The sequence below is a fragment of the Aulonocara sp. 'chitande type north' Nkhata Bay genome, linkage group LG20 (assembly GCF_057382095.1).
Source record: "Aulonocara sp. 'chitande type north' Nkhata Bay isolate Kocher_YH1m ecotype deep benthic linkage group LG20, A_spYH_male_GT1.1, whole genome shotgun sequence".
Lineage (NCBI taxonomy): Eukaryota > Metazoa > Chordata > Actinopteri > Cichliformes > Cichlidae > Aulonocara > Aulonocara sp. 'chitande type north' Nkhata Bay.
Genome location: NC_141363.1, coordinates 10,991,630 through 11,014,048, shown reverse-complemented (window position 1 = coordinate 11,014,048; position 22,419 = coordinate 10,991,630). Strand labels below are relative to the sequence as shown.

General features: G+C 42.9%; 1 protein-coding gene and 1 pseudogene across 1 annotated transcript; one reads left to right on the top strand and one right to left on the bottom strand.

The window, feature by feature from the left end:
- Positions 1-1,976: 1,976 nt before the first annotated feature.
- On the bottom strand, positions 1,977-16,340 carry LOC147305223 (tonsoku-like protein; annotated as a pseudogene).
- A 1,531-nt stretch (positions 16,341-17,871) lies between these two features.
- LOC147305222 (uncharacterized) lies at positions 17,872-21,033 on the top strand. Its single transcript, XM_086278560.1, has one exon. The coding sequence runs from the start codon at positions 18,389-18,391 to the stop codon at positions 20,648-20,650; it is 2,262 nt and encodes a 753-aa protein (XP_086134686.1). The 5' UTR covers positions 17,872-18,388; the 3' UTR covers positions 20,651-21,033.
- Positions 21,034-22,419: the final 1,386 nt, after the last annotated feature.

Genomic DNA, 22,419 nt, shown 5'->3' with positions numbered 1-22,419 from the left:
AGCCCCTTACAAAAAGTAAGTGATCACTGTCGGCCTCTCTCAGTTTTTATTACAACTATTCATTTTAAAGCTCAGTTTTTAAAACCTTACCATGTAACTACAGCCCAGGCAATGCAGCAGCACATTAATGACTAACCTGTATGTGGATGGATTATCTCAGTTGTTCTCTTGACTGAAGTTTGGTCCGTTTACAGCATCCTGCCATGCCACTGCATTTGTCCCTAACCATCGGGAACCCTCACCTTAATTCTTATCCAGTGGAAAAAAGTTCCCCTTCATCACTGTGTTAATGTTATGCTAACATAGCTGTTTCGCTAGTCACATAGCACATCACTATATACCAGCAAGCCAAACTTCAGTAACCCTACAAACATCACTGCTGCTTACTTTCCTGTCTTCATGTATGTCAGAAGTGATAGCAGAGCTGTGCCTTTTAATTTGTTTTAGAAATCCCTCAGTCAGAACCTGGTATATTATATTTAGACGGAAACTAGTGAGCTAACTCTCTGCTAACTTCTAACTTCAGACAGATTTTTAACTCTCAGTGATCATTTGACTTTGGGACCTGCACTACACTGCAGGTCCCAAACAGCATGGGTCCAGACATGCTAATGACCAGACTTAAAGACCAAATTTCGGGTCACTTTTGCTGGTCCCAAGCCCCAATAAAGAAGCTAGCTTGAAGCTTGACATAAAAAACAATAATTGCTAAGAAAAGTGTAATTTGTAGTTCTAAATATATTCTAAATGCATTTAGATCGTTTTTACTCACTTTATGTCTCTTCCACGATGTTACGTCTCTCTCCTATGTTGGTTACAATTACATAAGCACTTAGCAGGACAGTGGAAAAACCCAGGGCCACAGTGATACTGAGAATTCCACGGTGTTCACTGTCTTCAGCAACCTTACAAGGGCCGGTTGAACGGCTACAGTCTTATCATACACGTGCAGTGTTCCTACAAGCCATAAGGTTACCTTGAGTGAGGAAGATGATGATTGAATGTCCGTCTGAGTCCATAGGTTGAGGTGCAAGCACATTTCTCCCATTCTCCACAGAGGGCAGTGGCGCATAGGTGTGACGTCACTAACACTTAAGTTGCCTTAGAGTGATAGCAGAAAATTGTGAGCGTTACACTTGTATGCGGCTTGACGTAGGCACACATTGGCAGGGATGTGGTTGGAACGGCTGACTAGATAAGGCCTGGTGTCCAGCTAATGAAAAAGAGCCGAAAATTGGGGTGCGGCTGCGCAGGTGTGCACTTTAAATATAGCACTTTTGCCCTGTCATTCCGGGCCGCCGAGTGGCTCATGGGAACGTGACAGGCCCTATGGCAGAGATTGAGGACAGAGGGCAGTGGTTCGAATCCCATGCGGACCATGTTGGGGACACAAAAAAAAAAAAAAAAAAAAAAAAAAAAAAAAATCCCTGGCTCTGAAATTCACTTGCTACGCTTGCTAGAAGCCTACAGGCGAGCCTACAGAATGGGCTCTCTCTGCCTTTTTTTTTTTTACCCCTGTCTCAAAATCTCTTCCATCAATCAATATTGGTTGTTATGGTTGCTATGGACGCCAAACACACCATGCATTGTCGCTTTCTCAATCTCTTCTTCATGTCCGAACAAACGCTCAATTTTGCCTTCATTAACACAAATTATACATCAAAATGTAGGTATTTTTCTTGCCTTTAACAAAATGGCACTGTCATTATTGTAGGAGTTGCCGTTTTCTCGCAAATGGCCTCGAAGCAACACAGTTAAAAAATGTCCACATTCAAAGTCTATGGAGACTTGAGTGAAAATGACAGCTGAAATTCTGTAACAGAGGCGTTTTCAACTCCTCATATCTCCTAGATGTATTTTTCTTTAGAGACCTGAAAACCGCCTTGATTTTTTTTCCCCCTTTTTTATTAAAGCCTGCTGATTGTTACAGTGAAAGAATGATGTCGACAGTCCGTGTACTTTTGGAGTTACAGAACATTTTGTAAGACGAAGAAACGGCAGTTTTCACCTCTCAGTTGTGGTAAACGCTTGAAATATATTATAGGGCAGGCCGCGGCGTAGAGAACGCGCTTTGGGAGCGAGAGACCCAGGTTGAAATCTAGCCAGTGGCAGTATCTAATATCGTTCCCTAATTCACTTTATAATTACAAATTCTCAACACTTGAACATTCCCACGTGTGTTCTGATCAAAACAGTGCAAGAATGAGCTCTTTAGCTTTTGATTTACAACTTATCCACATTTCTTTGCGGACACTCCTGCATGTCACAAATACATTGCACAAAGCGCATCTGTGGCTGTGTACCATTCGTGGTGCGTTGGCTCCCTCTACTGGTACGCGCCTCATTCAAATGTCGCCACACATTTAAAATTGCAGGGTGTCTTTACACTGTCATAGCTCCTAGATAGATTTCTTCAGAGCTGAAAATCGCTGTGATTATTCACCATAGCCTGCTTTGTCTTACAGTGAAAGAACGATGTCAACGTATAGCATCGTTGGTTACTTTAATTATGTTTGTTTTTTTAAATCAAATCCTACAAAACAGGACCATTGTGACACAAAACCTCTCACACACTAACACAAACTCTTTATACAGATACAGAGCTTTACATGTATAAATAAGGCAGACAAAAATGCATAAAACACAAGCTATCCACAGACTGTCGGTGGACGCCATGTCACTTTATTTTGTTTTTATCTTGTTTCTTTTTGGTGTAGCCTCATTAAACAAAATGTTTATAAAAATGACCACTTTTATTATGAATTATTAGGAAATTAATAATTCATTATTAATTATTTATTATGAACACACCTGCCACCCTCAAGTAGAGGTGGCAGAGAGGAGGCACTTGGAGTTTCGGTCGAGAAAGTGTCCGTGTGACTGAGTCCTGTCCCAGCTCTGCTTCAAGGTCTGTCGGTCCAGCTTGTTGAGGGTCTGAGAGCAAAGACGGATATCCTGGACCAGCTCTGACAAACTGTCCAGGTCTTGACTCTCCCAGGGGCCAGAGACCTGACAACCTGCAGGTTAAGCAACAAAGAATCATTTTATTTCATATCCATAATTTCCATTTTCCCCCCTATAAATATTTGACATCCAAATGTAGCCTGTTAGCTAGCATTCAGCAATGTTTTCTGCTCCATAAAATGGAAAATTAATTCACAGCTAATCTTTTTTTTTTTAAATCTTTAAACCACACTTCTATATTGTAATGTCTGTGTGTGTAATCATCATGTAACACCTCTGTGCATACATACTAAATGTTCAAACTTAGAAATGCGTCAAAAGGAAACGCACTGATAGCAAGAAAGAAACTGTTGCCAAGTACAACTTTGCACAGGTGATAAAAACATCAAAGAAATCCAAATTGTGAATTAGTGTGAAACGGTGAATCTAAGAATAGCTTTAGAAAAAAAAAGGAACTCCATGGAGTATCTCCAAGTTCAGACATACCTTCGAGGTTTAGAAGTGTCAGTGGTCGACGGGCCTCTCTGACAGACGCCAGGATGTTGTGAAGTCCCACTGATGTAACAGACGGATTTCCTGACAGATTCAGACTCACCAGTGTGGGACACGACGAGAAGCACCTGTGAAATAATAAGAAAAAGTCCAACAGGCCAGTAAAGAGTGACAATTTAAACAAAGGCAAAGCCCCACTAACATGAGTAATAACTGAGCCGTAGAAATGACGCCCTCACACACACACACACACCTCGCCAAGGTAGCTACACTGCTGTCTGTCAGCCCATTTGCAGCCAGGCTGAGGTGGGTCAGAGAGCACTCGTCCTGCAAAAACACAAAAGTCTTAACCTGATTGCACAATTATATCTTTCGACAATAAATGACATTGCATGATTTTTGCGTGCACACCTGTGACAGGACTTTGGCGAGGTGTTCCAGTGCCGGGTAATCAGCAGGCCCTCTGCAGACAGCTGACAGGTCCACGTGTGTGAGGCAGTGGAGGGGCAGAGTCTTTAACACCAGCTCAAAGCCGGTGGAGCCCAGGGGATTGAGGGACAGGCACACTGCTTTCAAATGGCCTGTGCCTGAACGTTCAGAAGATGTAAAGTTAGTTGCAGTTTTGCTTATGGGTGGGAGTTCAGTGAAGCTTAAGGCTTCAGTCAGCTGCTTGTTAGAGAGTCACCTGTGAGCGCGCTGGCTAGCAGCAGTCGATGCTGCTGAAGGAAATGAGCAGTGAGACCTGCAGAGACCGCTTGGCTAGCACAGGGCAGCAGGACAGCAGACAGGACAGAGACTCAGACACGCCGTCCCCCAGTGGGTTCATACTGAGGTCCAGCTCCTCCAGGCACTTTGAGTGGAAACGAGCAGAAAAAGCAAATGATCACGAGAGCCAATTCTCTCTGACAGATATCATTGATATGAATCAGGTTAGCTTGTTATTAAGATCTAAGGTAGTTATTAAGACCAGAGGTACTTAAATACAGGTTAGATGGTAAACCTGGAGCTGCCACTATTGGCTAGCTGAGGCCCTTACCGGGAATGCAGGTGCACTCTGTCCCTTTAAAGCATTTACAGCCTTCTCCAGGCCGTCCCCTGTAATGCAGTTGGCAGAAATGTCCAGCAGCTGCAGACGAGGCATGGTGAGCGTTGTGGCAATCAGCTCAGGGAGAAGGTCGTCAGACATACGGTTTCCAGAAATTCGCAGCTCCGTGAGGCTGGCCTGAAGTTTTAGGGCACGGAGGAGCGGGCCGAGGGAAGAGGCGGCCAAACCGAGACATTTGGAGTCCTGACACGGAGGAACCCCGGTCCCGAACCTCACATAGCCGGGAGACACGCTTGTTCTCATCTACAGGTAGAAAGAGATGGTACTTCATAACAGAATACAAGAATGCACATGTGTCCGTTTTATAATGCATTTCCTCTGTGTTGCTCACCCACTGCTAGACTTTGACAGGCCTTCTTGTATCGCTCAGGGAGAGGAGGGAGATCCCCACGAGCAAACGTCAGCCAGAACCCACAACACAAACCCATCAGTTATCCTGCACTGGTGCGGGAAAGTGAAGCCAAGGATTCAATCCCAAAAACTGTGATTCCTTCAGTGTCTTCTGGAAGCTGGCTCCAAAAGCAAGTCAGCATCCAGTCTGGTAATAGAAATGGTTCTAATCTTTACAGTTTCTCAGATTGTAGTTTCTCAGGCAGCTTGTTAACATAATCAGCCCTTCACCTTCTTACCAGAATCATACAGTCTAAAACCTGCACGCCTCATCTGGGTAAGAAAGATGAAGTCATTGTGGAAGGACCTAGAACCTCCATTCCTTCTATCAGTGATTTAATGAAAAGACCTCTGTGTCTATGAGAAAGTCTATTTTATGAATTTGGGCCATACTTTGCCTAAGAAAAGGAGTATGCTCACTGGCTGACATGCAAGCTGTTTCACAGTCATAGCCGTCCTCTTGTCACTGTGGGTTGTTTTGTTTTTTTTAAATCCAAGATAGCAACGGTGACAACATTTGTCTTAAACACTCGTGATCAGACTTCATCAACCAATCATGGTAGTCTTCAGCATCTTTTAAATTGTCTGTGGTCCAAGTATGGTCACTTCTGGCTCTCCTCAGTGTCACCTCACCTCTTCATTTGTGTGCAGGACGGCCAGTAGCTGGTCCTGCGGGGAGAGCAGAGCGCCTTCTTTCTGCAGAGAGAGACGAGGCAGGAGGCCACATTTCTGGTAGTAACGCTGAGCTGCCTGCTCACACAGCCACGACACAGAGCAGGAGTTGGCCTCACTGGGATGCAGAGCAATGACCGGCGATTAAACAGAAATTAAAAACAAAACAACAACAACAACAAAAAAACACTATACCAATCAGATTGGGATTTATTTTTATGTACTGCTCAAACTTAAAACTTTTCACCGACCTTTGTGGAACTGGGATCAGGAAGACGTCTTCCTGAACCCGGACCCTCATTCTGATTGGTGGAGGAAGTGACGTGGGCATAGGAGCAACCAAAGTTTGAGTTGGAGGCTAGAGTAAACAAAATAAAACATTCAAGCACTGTTAAAACATCTGTATTTAATGTCGTCAACTCTTTGTAGAAAGACAAAGCAGAGTCTGTGGAGGGATCAGAAAGTCTAAACATCAGGAAAGTAAAAGTTTGTCAGGTGATGCTACAAAACACCAAGGTATAACTATATGTGGCGAGACGAGGATGGGGTATAAAGTAAATACTCTTTGCAGTTTTAAAAAGACAACGCCACCCTGGGAATTTCACCCAGAGAATACTGGAAGTAACACTAAATCACCAGAAAGGCACTTAGGTTCGCTATACTCAGTCCAGAGACGAGGTTCAATGATCAACAAATTCACAATTTATTAATAATTATTTAAAACACCATATAAAAGCACAATCATAAATATTCAAGTACAAATATGCTTAAAAAGGTATTCAGAGCTGAGGCTTACCAGTGGAGGGGCAGGGATGCCACACACAAACTAAAGAAAGAAAACACACCCAAAACACAAGTGCAACACACTATCACACACACTCACACTAATAAACTAAACAAGGCAGGTGTGTACACTCAAGGGATCCCACCACCAAGGCACCCTAGTCTCCTCCACGTCGGCACTCCGCATCTGAATAAAAAGAAACAAAGAAAATTTTAATATATTACAACAAACTAATGTGTAGCACCGGGGGATAACCCAACTGCAAGACCACACTGGTGATCCACAGCTAGAAAAAGGGCCTCCCACCAGTGGTGTAACAGAGAATCCAAACTACAAATCAAAAAGCAATAAAACAACATACAATCTGAATAAAACTCTAAAATCTGGAGCAAACGGAATCGCCGTACTGCTCCAACTTGCCGTCCACACGACGATAAGTTAACAGTCAATCAATATGCACGCCAGCTGACTCCGATAACCGGCATGCATATGGCCGTTGTCCTCGCCGACGTCCACTGAAAAAGCTGACAGCAGCAGGGAAAGAATTCTCACAACGGGAACAGACGGTAAAAGCACAGCAAGGCAAAACAGCAGCACTTCAGTTCACGTAGCTTGGCGCAAAACTAAGGCCCACACTTCCTGCGAAACATAATAAATAATTACTATAAAAGAACAATAGAAGGCAGAGAGCGTAACAAAAGTTGATTACGTACCAAGTAAGCCGGGTCATAGAATGTAAGCAGAATAGCTCAGAGGAGGCTTCTATAGCTACGACCAGCCGCGATGGAGACTTTAGAGGAGTAACCCACAAACGATCTCTACCACACCGAGGAAGTCAGGTGACCAAAAAGGAGATCACAGGCAAGCAATGCAGAGACACTCAAATGGCCACTATTTATACCAGCGCCCCCTAATGGGCCAGGCTGAAAGTGGGTTGGACCGCGGGATAACATTCATCCTGCCACATATATATAAGATCCGAAATGGGCGATGTCATCTTTTACTCCTGGACAAAGCCCACGGCATCCAGGCTGCAGAAATATGTAAAAACAGCTCGCCCGTTTTGATCAGCTCGCGCTCATTTACTTCCACATTCATCACTGTTCAAAATGAATCAGAAATGAAGACACATCATCTTCAAGTTATATCCCCTAGTGACACTGAATTATAGTTATTCTCTCACTGAGTGTGCATTTCCTGAATAATTCATGTGTAGTCTCACTCTGACTATCACCTTTTCACACTTGGAGTGACTTATTCACAATCACTGTGTTGTGTGTATTTCCTTAGTTAGTGTTACTCCATCCGTAACTAACAAACAGCAAAAGAGCATTCCACTTCTGACCTAAGCATGGATAAGGAGAGGTGGGGGCGGTGTGTCTGATCTCCAATCGTCATCATCTGCATCCCCAAGCTGTTCTTTCTCTGAGAGAGGCCTCTACTGGACAGGGAGGAAACTGCAGATCCTGAAAGAAAAAGGGCACAACAAGCTAGAAAAGTGGGAAAAGCACGAAAAAGAAAAACCAAACAAACCCAGTCTAATCTGCAGGCCGTGTCCGAGTTCAAATACTTGTTTTGAATTCCAGCTGCAGAAGATAAGGCAGTTTCCTCTACTCTTGGCCCAGATGAGTGTGGTAAAAAGCAAACTTACAAATCAGATGTCCTTGCAGAGCCTTAACTCCATCCTGTACATCCGATATGGACTGAAGCTGTCTGGTGAGGCTTGCTATGAACACCAGCTGCCTGATAATGTTGATGACCCACTCTTTCTGTGAGCCAGCACAGCCTGTGTGTGTGGAGGGATGTCGGAAAAAAACAAAACAAAAAAACAAAAAAACAATTAGCCTGAATTAGGACTAGTTGTCATCATTTTTTTTCACATAGCCACGGTTTTTTCTATGGTCTGTTTTTGGGCCATTAATGTAGTTTGGTAACAGCATTATGCTTAAAAATGTTCATCTTTTACTGTTACCTGTTGTGGATCACAAAGTTTAAAACTACTTAAAAACACACACAAACACAACAAAGTAACTCCACCATGTGTCTATCCGGTCTTTAAGTGATGACGTGATCAATCCTACTTCTGGGCCCAAACTACTCTGCGTTTAATAAGGCTGTTGTGTTTTTAACATGTTTTAATGCTTTGTAACTTGTTCTATTTAATCTCAACAAGCCCCTTACAAAAAGTAAGTGATCACTGTCGGCCTCTCTCAGTTTTTATTACAACTATTCATTTTAAAGCTCAGTTTTTAAAACCTTACCATGTAACTACAGCCCAGGCAATGCAGCAGCACATTAATGACTAACCTGTATGTGGATGGATTATCTCAGTTGTTCTCTTGACTGAAGTTTGGTCCGTTTACAGCATCCTGCCATGCCACTGCATTTGTCCCTAACCATCGGGAACCCTCACCTTAATTCTTATCCAGTGGAAAAAAGTTCCCCTTCATCACTGTGTTAATGTTATGCTAACATAGCTGTTTCGCTAGTCACATAGCACATCACTATATACCAGCAAGCCAAACTTCAGTAACCCTACAAACATCACTGCTGCTTACTTTCCTGTCTTCATGTATGTCAGAAGTGATAGCAGAGCTGTGCCTTTTAATTTGTTTTAGAAATCCCTCAGTCAGAACCTGGTATATTATATTTAGACGGAAACTAGTGAGCTAACTCTCTGCTAACTTCTAACTTCAGACAGATTTTTAACTCTCAGTGATCATTTGACTTTGGGACCTGCACTACACTGCAGGTCCCAAACAGCATGGGTCCAGACATGCTAATGACCAGACTTAAAGACCAAATTTCGGGTCACTTTTGCTGGTCCCAAGCCCCAATAAAGAAGCTAGCTTGAAGCTTGACATAAAAAACAATAATTGCTAAGAAAAGTGTAATTTGTAGTTCTAAATATATTCTAAATGCATTTAGATCGTTTTTACTCACTTTATGTCTCTTCCACGATGTTACGTCTCTCTCCTATGTTGGTTACAATTACATAAGCACTTAGCAGGACAGTGGAAAAACCCAGGGCCACAGTGATACTGAGAATTCCACGGTGTTCACTGTCTTCAGCAACCTTACAAGGGCCGGTTGAACGGCTACAGTCTTATCATACACGTGCAGTGTTCCTACAAGCCATAAGGTTACCTTGAGTGAGGAAGATGATGATTGAATGTCCGTCTGAGTCCATAGGTTGAGGTGCAAGCACATTTCTCCCATTCTCCACAGAGGGCAGTGGCGCATAGGTGTGACGTCACTAACACTTAAGTTGCCTTAGAGTGATAGCAGAAAATTGTGAGCGTTACACTTGTATGCGGCTTGACGTAGGCACACATTGGCAGGGATGTGGTTGGAACGGCTGACTAGATAAGGCCTGGTGTCCAGCTAATGAAAAAGAGCCGAAAATTGGGGTGCGGCTGCGCAGGTGTGCACTTTAAATATAGCACTTTTGCCCTGTCATTCCGGGCCGCCGAGTGGCTCATGGGAACGTGACAGGCCCTATGGCAGAGATTGAGGACAGAGGGCAGTGGTTCGAATCCCATGCGGACCATGTTGGGGACACAAAAAAAAAAAAAAAAAAAAAAAAAAAAAAAAATCCCTGGCTCTGAAATTCACTTGCTACGCTTGCTAGAAGCCTACAGGCGAGCCTACAGAATGGGCTCTCTCTGCCTTTTTTTTTTTTACCCCTGTCTCAAAATCTCTTCCATCAATCAATATTGGTTGTTATGGTTGCTATGGACGCCAAACACACCATGCATTGTCGCTTTCTCAATCTCTTCTTCATGTCCGAACAAACGCTCAATTTTGCCTTCATTAACACAAATTATACATCAAAATGTAGGTATTTTTCTTGCCTTTAACAAAATGGCACTGTCATTATTGTAGGAGTTGCCGTTTTCTCGCAAATGGCCTCGAAGCAACACAGTTAAAAAATGTCCACATTCAAAGTCTATGGAGACTTGAGTGAAAATGACAGCTGAAATTCTGTAACAGAGGCGTTTTCAACTCCTCATATCTCCTAGATGTATTTTTCTTTAGAGACCTGAAAACCGCCTTGATTTTTTTTCCCCCTTTTTTATTAAAGCCTGCTGATTGTTACAGTGAAAGAATGATGTCGACAGTCCGTGTACTTTTGGAGTTACAGAACATTTTGTAAGACGAAGAAACGGCAGTTTTCACCTCTCAGTTGTGGTAAACGCTTGAAATATATTATAGGGCAGGCCGCGGCGTAGAGAACGCGCTTTGGGAGCGAGAGACCCAGGTTGAAATCTAGCCAGTGGCAGTATCTAATATCGTTCCCTAATTCACTTTATAATTACAAATTCTCAACACTTGAACATTCCCACGTGTGTTCTGATCAAAACAGTGCAAGAATGAGCTCTTTAGCTTTTGATTTACAACTTATCCACATTTCTTTGCGGACACTCCTGCATGTCACAAATACATTGCACAAAGCGCATCTGTGGCTGTGTACCATTCGTGGTGCGTTGGCTCCCTCTACTGGTACGCGCCTCATTCAAATGTCGCCACACATTTAAAATTGCAGGGTGTCTTTACACTGTCATAGCTCCTAGATAGATTTCTTCAGAGCTGAAAATCGCTGTGATTATTCACCATAGCCTGCTTTGTCTTACAGTGAAAGAACGATGTCAACGTATAGCATCGTTGGTTACTTTAATTATGTTTGTTTTTTTAAATCAAATCCTACAAAACAGGACCATTGTGACACAAAACCTCTCACACACTAACACAAACTCTTTATACAGATACAGAGCTTTACATGTATAAATAAGGCAGACAAAAATGCATAAAACACAAGCTATCCACAGACTGTCGGTGGACGCCATGTCACTTTATTTTGTTTTTATCTTGTTTCTTTTTGGTGTAGCCTCATTAAACAAAATGTTTATAAAAATGACCACTTTTATTATGAATTATTAGGAAATTAATAATTCATTATTAATTATTTATTATGAACACACCTGCCACCCTCAAGTAGAGGTGGCAGAGAGGAGGCACTTGGAGTTTCGGTCGAGAAAGTGTCCGTGTGACTGAGTCCTGTCCCAGCTCTGCTTCAAGGTCTGTCGGTCCAGCTTGTTGAGGGTCTGAGAGCAAAGACGGATATCCTGGACCAGCTCTGACAAACTGTCCAGGTCTTGACTCTCCCAGGGGCCAGAGACCTGACAACCTGCAGGTTAAGCAACAAAGAATCATTTTATTTCATATCCATAATTTCCATTTTCCCCCCTATAAATATTTGACATCCAAATGTAGCCTGTTAGCTAGCATTCAGCAATGTTTTCTGCTCCATAAAATGGAAAATTAATTCACAGCTAATCTTTTTTTTTTTAAATCTTTAAACCACACTTCTATATTGTAATGTCTGTGTGTGTAATCATCATGTAACACCTCTGTGCATACATACTAAATGTTCAAACTTAGAAATGCGTCAAAAGGAAACGCACTGATAGCAAGAAAGAAACTGTTGCCAAGTACAACTTTGCACAGGTGATAAAAACATCAAAGAAATCCAAATTGTGAATTAGTGTGAAACGGTGAATCTAAGAATAGCTTTAGAAAAAAAAAGGAACTCCATGGAGTATCTCCAAGTTCAGACATACCTTCGAGGTTTAGAAGTGTCAGTGGTCGACGGGCCTCTCTGACAGACGCCAGGATGTTGTGAAGTCCCACTGATGTAACAGACGGATTTCCTGACAGATTCAGACTCACCAGTGTGGGACACGACGAGAAGCACCTGTGAAATAATAAGAAAAAGTCCAACAGGCCAGTAAAGAGTGACAATTTAAACAAAGGCAAAGCCCCACTAACATGAGTAATAACTGAGCCGTAGAAATGACGCCCTCACACACACACACACACCTCGCCAAGGTAGCTACACTGCTGTCTGTCAGCCCATTTGCAGCCAGGCTGAGGTGGGTCAGAGAGCACTCGTCCTGCAAAAACACAAAAGTCTTAACCTGATTGCACAATTATATCTTTCGACAATAAATGACATTGCATGATTTTTGCGTGCACACCTGTGACAGGACTTTGGCGAGGTGTTCCAGTGCCGGGTAATCAGCAGGCCCTCTGCAGACAGCTGACAGGTCCACGTGTGTGAGGCAGTGGAGGGGCAGAGTCTTTAACACCAGCTCAAAGCCGGTGGAGCCCAGGGGATTGAGGGACAGGCACACTGCTTTCAAATGGCCTGTGCCTGAACGTTCAGAAGATGTAAAGTTAGTTGCAGTTTTGCTTATGGGTGGGAGTTCAGTGAAGCTTAAGGCTTCAGTCAGCTGCTTGTTAGAGAGTCACCTGTGAGCGCGCTGGCTAGCAGCAGTCGATGCTGCTGAAGGAAATGAGCAGTGAGACCTGCAGAGACCGCTTGGCTAGCACAGGGCAGCAGGACAGCAGACAGGACAGAGACTCAGACACGCCGTCCCCCAGTGGGTTCATACTGAGGTCCAGCTCCTCCAGGCACTTTGAGTGGAAACGAGCAGAAAAAGCAAATGATCACGAGAGCCAATTCTCTCTGACAGATATCATTGATATGAATCAGGTTAGCTTGTTATTAAGATCTAAGGTAGTTATTAAGACCAGAGGTACTTAAATACAGGTTAGATGGTAAACCTGGAGCTGCCACTATTGGCTAGCTGAGGCCCTTACCGGGAATGCAGGTGCACTCTGTCCCTTTAAAGCATTTACAGCCTTCTCCAGGCCGTCCCCTGTAATGCAGTTGGCAGAAATGTCCAGCAGCTGCAGACGAGGCATGGTGAGCGTTGTGGCAATCAGCTCAGGGAGAAGGTCGTCAGACATACGGTTTCCAGAAATTCGCAGCTCCGTGAGGCTGGCCTGAAGTTTTAGGGCACGGAGGAGCGGGCTGAGGGAAGAGGCGGCCAAACCGAGACATTTGGAGTCCTGACACGGAGGAACCCCGGTCCCGAACCTCACATAGCCGGGAGACACGCTTGTTCTCATCTACAGGTAGAAAGAGATGGTACTTCATAACAGAATACAAGAATGCACATGTGTCCGTTTTATAATGCATTTCCTCTGTGTTGCTCACCCACTGCTAGACTTTGACAGGCCTTCTTGTATCGCTCAGGGAGAGGAGGGAGATCCCCACGAGCAAACGTCAGCCAGAACCCACAACACAAACCCATCAGTTATCCTGCACTGGTGCGGGAAAGTGAAGCCAAGGATTCAATCCCAAAAACTGTGATTCCTTCAGTGTCTTCTGGAAGCTGGCTCCAAAAGCAAGTCAGCATCCAGTCTGGTAATAGAAATGGTTCTAATCTTTACAGTTTCTCAGATTGTAGTTTCTCAGGCAGCTTGTTAACATAATCAGCCCTTCACCTTCTTACCAGAATCATACAGTCTAAAACCTGCACGCCTCATCTGGGTAAGAAAGATGAAGTCATTGTGGAAGGACCTAGAACCTCCATTCCTTCTATCAGTGATTTAATGAAAAGACCTCTGTGTCTATGAGAAAGTCTATTTTATGAATTTGGGCCATACTTTGCCTAAGAAAAGGAGTATGCTCACTGGCTGACATGCAAGCTGTTTCACAGTCATAGCCGTCCTCTTGTCACTGTGGGTTGTTTTGTTTTTTTTAAATCCAAGATAGCAACGGTGACAACATTTGTCTTAAACACTCGTGATCAGACTTCATCAACCAATCATGGTAGTCTTCAGCATCTTTTAAATTGTCTGTGGTCCAAGTATGGTCACTTCTGGCTCTCCTCAGTGTCACCTCACCTCTTCATTTGTGTGCAGGACGGCCAGTAGCTGGTCCTGCGGGGAGAGCAGAGCGCCTTCTTTCTGCAGAGAGAGACGAGGCAGGAGGCCACATTTCTGGTAGTAACGCTGAGCTGCCTGCTCACACAGCCACGACACAGAGCAGGAGTTGGCCTCACTGGGATGCAGAGCAATGACCGGCGATTAAACAGAAATTAAAAACAAAACAACAACAACAACAAAAAAACACTATACCAATCAGATTGGGATTTATTTTTATGTACTGCTCAAACTTAAAACTTTTCACCGACCTTTGTGGAACTGGGATCAGGAAGACGTCTTCCTGAACCCGGACCCTCATTCTGATTGGTGGAGGAAGTGACGTGGGCATAGGAGCAACCAAAGTTTGAGTTGGAGGCTAGAGTAAACAAAATAAAACATTCAAGCACTGTTAAAACATCTGTATTTAATGTCGTCAACTCTTTGTAGAAAGACAAAGCAGAGTCTGTGGAGGGATCAGAAAGTCTAAACATCAGGAAAGTAAAAGTTTGTCAGGTGATGCTACAAAACACCAAGGTATAACTATATGTGGCGAGACGAGGATGGGGTATAAAGTAAATACTCTTTGCAGTTTTAAAAAGACAACGCCACCCTGGGAATTTCACCCAGAGAATACTGGAAGTAACACTAAATCACCAGAAAGGCACTTAGGTTCGCTATACTCAGTCCAGAGACGAGGTTCAATGATCAACAAATTCACAATTTATTAATAATTATTTAAAACACCATATAAAAGCACAATCATAAATATTCAAGTACAAATATGCTTAAAAAGGTATTCAGAGCTGAGGCTTACCAGTGGAGGGGCAGGGATGCCACACACAAACTAAAGAAAGAAAACACACCCAAAACACAAGTGCAACACACTATCACACACACTCACACTAATAAACTAAACAAGGCAGGTGTGTACACTCAAGGGATCCCACCACCAAGGCACCCTAGTCTCCTCCACGTCGGCACTCCGCATCTGAATAAAAAGAAACAAAGAAAATTTTAATATATTACAACAAACTAATGTGTAGCACCGGGGGATAACCCAACTGCAAGACCACACTGGTGATCCACAGCTAGAAAAAGGGCCTCCCACCAGTGGTGTAACAGAGAATCCAAACTACAAATCAAAAAGCAATAAAACAACATACAATCTGAATAAAACTCTAAAATCTGGAGCAAACGGAATCGCCGTACTGCTCCAACTTGCCGTCCACACGACGATAAGTTAACAGTCAATCAATATGCACGCCAGCTGACTCCGATAACCGGCATGCATATGGCCGTTGTCCTCGCCGACGTCCACTGAAAAAGCTGACAGCAGCAGGGAAAGAATTCTCACAACGGGAACAGACGGTAAAAGCACAGCAAGGCAAAACAGCAGCACTTCAGTTCACGTAGCTTGGCGCAAAACTAAGGCCCACACTTCCTGCGAAACATAATAAATAATTACTATAAAAGAACAATAGAAGGCAGAGAGCGTAACAAAAGTTGATTACGTACCAAGTAAGCCGGGTCATAGAATGTAAGCAGAATAGCTCAGAGGAGGCTTCTATAGCTACGACCAGCCGCGATGGAGACTTTAGAGGAGTAACCCACAAACGATCTCTACCACACCGAGGAAGTCAGGTGACCAAAAAGGAGATCACAGGCAAGCAATGCAGAGACACTCAAATGGCCACTATTTATACCAGCGCCCCCTAATGGGCCAGGCTGAAAGTGGGTTGGACCGCGGGATAACATTCATCCTGCCACATATATATAAGATCCGAAATGGGCGATGTCATCTTTTACTCCTGGACAAAGCCCACGGCATCCAGGCTGCAGAAATATGTAAAAACAGCTCGCCCGTTTTGATCAGCTCGCGCTCATTTACTTCCACATTCATCACTGTTCAAAATGAATCAGAAATGAAGACACATCATCTTCAAGTTATATCCCCTAGTGACACTGAATTATAGTTATTCTCTCACTGAGTGTGCATTTCCTGAATAATTCATGTGTAGTCTCACTCTGACTATCACCTTTTCACACTTGGAGTGACTTATTCACAATCACTGTGTTGTGTGTATTTCCTTAGTTAGTGTTACTCCATCCGTAACTAACAAACAGCAAAAGAGCATTCCACTTCTGACCTAAGCATGGATAAGGAGAGGTGGGGGCGGTGTGTCTGATCTCCAATCGTCATCATCTGCATCCCCAAGCTGTTCTTTCTCTGAGAGAGGCCTCTACTGGACAGGGAGGAAACTGCAGATCCTGAAAGAAAAAGGGCACAACAAGCTAGAAAAGTGGGAAAAGCACGAAAAAGAAAAACCAAACAAACCCAGTCTAATCTGCAGGCCGTGTCCGAGTTCAAATACTTGTTTTGAATTCCAGCTGCAGAAGATAAGGCAGTTTCCTCTACTCTTGGCCCAGATGAGTGTGGTAAAAAGCAAACTTACAAATCAGATGTCCTTGCAGAGCCTTAACTCCATCCTGTACATCCGATATGGACTGAAGCTGTCTGGTGAGGCTTGCTATGAACACCAGCTGCCTGATAATGTTGATGACCCACTCTTTCTGTGAGCCAGCACAGCCTGTGTGTGTGGAGGGATGTCGGAAAAAAACAAAACAAAAAAACAAAAAAACAATTAGCCTGAATTAGGACTAGTTGTCATCATTTTTTTTCACATAGCCACGGTTTTTTCTATGGTCTGTTTTTGGGCCATTAATGTAGTTTGGTAACAGCATTATGCTTAAAAATGTTCATCTTTTACTGTTACCTGTTGTGGATCACAAAGTTTAAAACTACTTAAAAACACACACAAACACAACAAAGTAACTCCACCATGTGTCTATCCGGTCTTTAAGTGATGACGTGATCAATCCTACTTCTGGGCCCAAACTACTCTGCGTTTAATAAGGCTGTTGTGTTTTTAACATGTTTTAATGCTTTGTAACTTGTTCTATTTAATCTCAACAAGCCCCTTACAAAAAGTAAGTGATCACTGTCGGCCTCTCTCAGTTTTTATTACAACTATTCATTTTAAAGCTCAGTTTTTAAAACCTTACCATGTAACTACAGCCCAGGCAATGCAGCAGCACATTAATGACTAACCTGTATGTGGATGGATTATCTCAGTTGTTCTCTTGACTGAAGTTTGGTCCGTTTACAGCATCCTGCCATGCCACTGCATTTGTCCCTAACCATCGGGAAGCTACGGTGGCCCTGAGAGGCCAAACGGACTGCAACTTCAGAAAACACTTGCAAAACATTAACAGTGCAGTGAATCCTGCTTGTTCCGTAATATTCAGGACTGCAAACCGAGCAGCATCACTGACTTTCAGCCTGTTGTGTTTGTGGATATATGACTGACTTTAATTATCCACAAAATCATCAGATTCTCTGTAAGATTAAGGTCGACTATCTGGCGTATAAAGTAAAGGCTTTAAAACAAAGTAAATGCTGAAAGTACAAACATCGCTAATGTCACATAACTTTGCCGGCATGTGGCCAACAGTAATGTTCTAATGTTCCTCATTATTAAACATTAGCACATAAATAAGTGACATATTATTCAGAACTTACTTTTGAAAGTTTACTCTTTGGCCACTCCACTTCTTTGAAGTGTCTCCCAGTCCCAGTGCACTTGTTAGCATGTTTTGGTTCGTGCAACTGGTGCGTCCGGTTATTGTCTCCCCAGAAACATTTCTGTTGTATTTTTTTCCTATTTCCGTTGTGTTGTGTGTGCTTTTGCAGCGTTTTTCTTTTTGCAGCATTTTTCTTTTTGCAAGTGTTTTTCTTTTTGCAGCATTTTTCTTTTTGCAAGTGTTTTTCTTTTTGCAGCATTTTCCTTTTTGCAAGTGTTTTCTGAAGTTGCAGTCCGTTTGGCCTCTCAGGGCCACCGTACCTTTGTTTGGCCTGCTAGAATGGTGCCCGGAGGCCACGCCCCCTCCCGTGACATCACGTTCCAAAGCCCTATAGACAATAACACCAAATTTAAAAGAAAGAAGAAGAAAAAAGAATGTTACTGTTACATTTTGTTATGACATCATTATGATGTCATAGTAGTGAATCTATAAGTAGGGGTAAGAATCCCAAACTTTCAGTCAGTTTATTTGCAACACTCAAGATTGCAGCATTCAAAGGTAAACCTGAGAAACATTTTAAAACAGTTGAACCTTTAACACAGTCACTTCATCAACACTCTAACATGTCTCAGAGTAAACACGGCAAAAGTCAACAAGCTTACGCTGGCTTTACTACAATGGACCACCAAAATCCAGAGCCAAATTCTGAAGAAACACATTTCCAGCTTCCACTCAAGAGGAAGCGAGGCCCGCATTATGCTGCACAGAATTGCAGAAGTCCCGACAGCTGCTCTCCACCAAGGAAAAAGAGACGAATCTGTGAAGAAAAAACTGTGTTGAAAAGACGATACAGTCAGATTTCAAAAGGCAGCAAAAACAACTCTGAGAGCTACTCTCCAGAGAGAAAGAGGATGAGAATAGACACTGAGAAAAAAGAAACAGCAGTGACTCCGAGCATCCAAAAAGGTTCTTCTTCAAGGACTATCCAACTCCAAGTTCAGAAAAAGAACAATATGAACTTGAGTGATACCAAAACCTCTCAAAACACACCAAAAGACAACAAGAGTCCAGAACAAGCAGCAGTGACACAGAGCATCCAGAAAAGTTATGCGCCAAGGACTTTCCAACAACTAGTTGAGAAAATGGACGTTACGACCTCGAGTGATACCATAACCTCTGAAAACACTCCAAAATACAACAAGAGGCCAGAACAAGCAGCAGTGACACAGAGCATCCAGAAAAGTTCTTTGTCAAGGACTATCCAACACGTAGTTGAGAAAATGGACGTTACGACCTCGAGTGATACCATAACCTCTGAAAACACTCCAAAATACAACAAGAGGCCAGAACAAGCAGCAGTGACACAGAGCATCCAGAAAAGTTCTTCGTCAAGGACTATCCAACACGTAGTTGAGAAAATGGACGTTACGACCTCGAGTGATACCATAACCTCTGAAAACACTCCAAAATACAACAAGAGGCCAGAACAAGCAGCAGTGACACAGAGCATCCAGAAAAGTTCTTTGTCAAGGAATATCCGACACGTAGTTGAGAAAATTAACGTTACGACCTCGAGTGATACCATAACCTCTGAAAACACTCCAAAATACAACAAGAGGCCAGAACAAGCAGCAGTGACACAGAGCATCCAGAAAAGTTATGCGCCAAGGACTTTCCAACAACTAGTTGAGAAAATGGACGTTACGACCTCGAGTGATACCATAACCTCTGAAAACACTCCAAAATACAACAAGAGGCCAGAACAAGCAGCAGTGACACAGAGCATCCAGAAAAGTTCTTCGTCAAGGACTATCCAACACGTAGTTGAGAAAATGGACAATATGACCTTGAGTGATACCAAAACCTCTGAAAACACACTGAAAGACAACAAGAGGCCAGAACAAGCAGCAGTGACACAGAGCATCCAGAAAAGTTCTTCGTCAAGGACTATCCAACACGTAGTTGAGAAAATGGACAATATGACCTTGAGTGATACCAAAACCTCTGAAAACACACTGAAAGACAACAAGAGGCCAGAACAATCAGTAGTGACACAGAGCATCCGAAAAAGTTTTCTGCCAAATAATATCCAACACCTAGTTAAAACAATGAACGATATGACCTTGGGTGATACCAAAACATCTGAAAACACACTGAAAGACAACAAGAGGCCAGAACAATCAGTAGTGACACAGAGCATCCAAAAAAGTCCCTGGTCCAGGACTATCCGACTCCCAGGTCAGAAAACAAACGATACGGCCTTGAGCGATACCAACACCTGTGAAAACACACCGAAAAAGAAAGAGAGCCCAGAAGACCAGAGAGAAACAAACGTGTGGATCATTGGGTCCAGTTACATTAGACGAGCCAAGGGTGAAGCAAAAGAGATTTTCGGAGAAAATTTCGGACTTAATACCAAAGTCCAGTGGTTTGGCAAACGAGGAATGCGCTGGGGGGGAGTCCTTCCTTGTTTTTATAAGGAGCTATCCACACAGAGCCCACCTGACATACTGGTAATCCATGCTGGGGGCAATGATTTGGGACTCTTTTCTGCTTATGAACTTTCTTCTGTCATTGAGAAGGAATTGATGCAATTGCACACAGAGTTCCCCTCAATGACAATTGCATATTCATCCATCAATGAGCGTCAAGTGTGGATATATGGAAATCCAGGCGAAATCAATAAGGACAGGAAGACTGTGAATGCCAGCATTAGAAAGGCTGTCGACCGCTTCGATGGAGTGATTATTGAGCATCCGCACATCAGGTTTTTTGACAACTCCATTTTTTTACACAACGGAGTTCGTTTCTCCAAGAAAGGAAATGAACTGTTTCTGACAAGCATCCGCACGGCCATCCAGAAAAGTCTTCAGTCACGTCACTGAAAACTGACTTGAGACATTTCTTTCACAGTCCAGAAAACCATACGTTGTTCATTTTAGGCAATGTGAGCAACATATAGCTAACGTGTGCTCTCTTTTTTCTTTTCCTCTGCCTCTCACCCCCCAACCAGTCATGACAGATGGCTGCCCCTTTCTTAGCCTGGTTCTGTCAAAGGTTTCTCCCTTTTTATAAGGGAGTTTTTCCTTTCCACCGTTGCCCAGCGCTTGCTATTAAAGGAGATCATTCGATTGTTGGGGTTGATAGTTTAGAATCTAAACTAAACTAATAAACATAAAACATCAGGTGAGGGGTTCACATAGCATGGAGCACTACAAAAATTACAAATAAAAACATGTAATTGGTGGCAAATCAAAAATAAAATAAAAAAAATTGAAAAATATCTCTTACTGCTCTGTTTATTTCCTTAAATGAACACTTGTACTTTTTGTCATAGAAGAATAAGAATATTAATATAAATATGAACACCAAGGCGTTCCCAGGCCAGCCGAGAGATATAATCTCTCCAGCCTGTCTTGGGTCTGCCCCGGGGCCAAATGCCTGGTGGCACCCTTGCCTCCATGGGCACCTTAACTCATCACTTTTGGCGCAGAGAATGTATTTTATGAACTAATATTAGTAGGCTGAAGCCTTTTATTTGAGCTGTGATTGTTTTTGTTATTAAGATACATATTAATATGTTTTTTTAAGGATCAAGATGTGGGTTTGTTTTTCCAGCTTTGTTAACAGTTGTTTTTTCAGAGATCAGATGTCCTCACAGGACAACATATACAAAAATATGATTTTACAGAATATGATGCATTGGTGTGGATTAAACAGTGTAATAGTTTTGATATTTACCTTAAAGAGCAGTAACCTTAATCAATATTGCACAGATAGAGAAAATCAGCAAAGTTATTGGCTTTAGTTTTGATATTTTGCCAGTAAAACAGTTTTATGTCTCCTGAGGTCTTTTCATTGTTTTATTGTTTCTTTTGCTAAAGAAAAATATCCCTGCCATTCCTCATTGTTAGCTAATCATGAATCCATCACTGGATCACACCCAATTGCTAGCACAATAATCATGTTTAAGGTTGTGAGCTGGTGTCTGATTTGTGTTTTCGTTAAATTAAGGCATCATCTGCACAAATGAACCACTTCATCAGAAAACAGAAAACTAAGTGTCTGTCATGGTCCTGAGTCTGTGTTGCCTTATGCTTTTGTTCATTCCGAGTATGTATTCTGCTGTGATTTTGCCATTTGTTAGGTTTCTGTTCTTTACCTGCCTGCTCCCACTTCTGTGTTCCCTCTGTCTGTCCTCGGTGTTATTGTGTCTACTTATGAGTCCGCCTGTCAAGTTCAGTGCCCTGTCTGGTTCTCTGTCCTGTTTTATTCTGAAAGTTCATGTTTCATGTCAGTGTGTTCAGTTTTACCACTCCCCTGTCTCGTTAGCCTAATTTCTCCCAGCTGTGTCTCCCTCCTGTGGCCCATTCCCTGATTACTCCCCGTGTATTTAAGCCCTGTGTTTTCCTGTGCTCTCTGTTGCGTCGTCTGTTTAACTCCATGTCCGTCTGCATAATTCTGTGTAACCTGGTGTTCAGTCTGCGTCTCTCCGCCATCTTTCTTTGTGCATTTTGTTCCTCCTCCCGTGCGTGTTTGGTAGTGATGGGCAGATGAAGCTTCATGAAGCACTGAAGCTTTTCATCCAATTGGTTCACTCCAGTGCAAAGCTTCTTGAAGCTTCATTTGCTCTATTAGGACACCTACTGGACGT

Bases quoted from the DNA above. Each gene is read 5' to 3' on its own strand.
- LOC147305222 (XM_086278560.1), top strand. From the start codon at position 18,389: ATGTCTCAGAGTAAACACGGCAAAAGTCAACAAGCTTACGCTGGCTTT.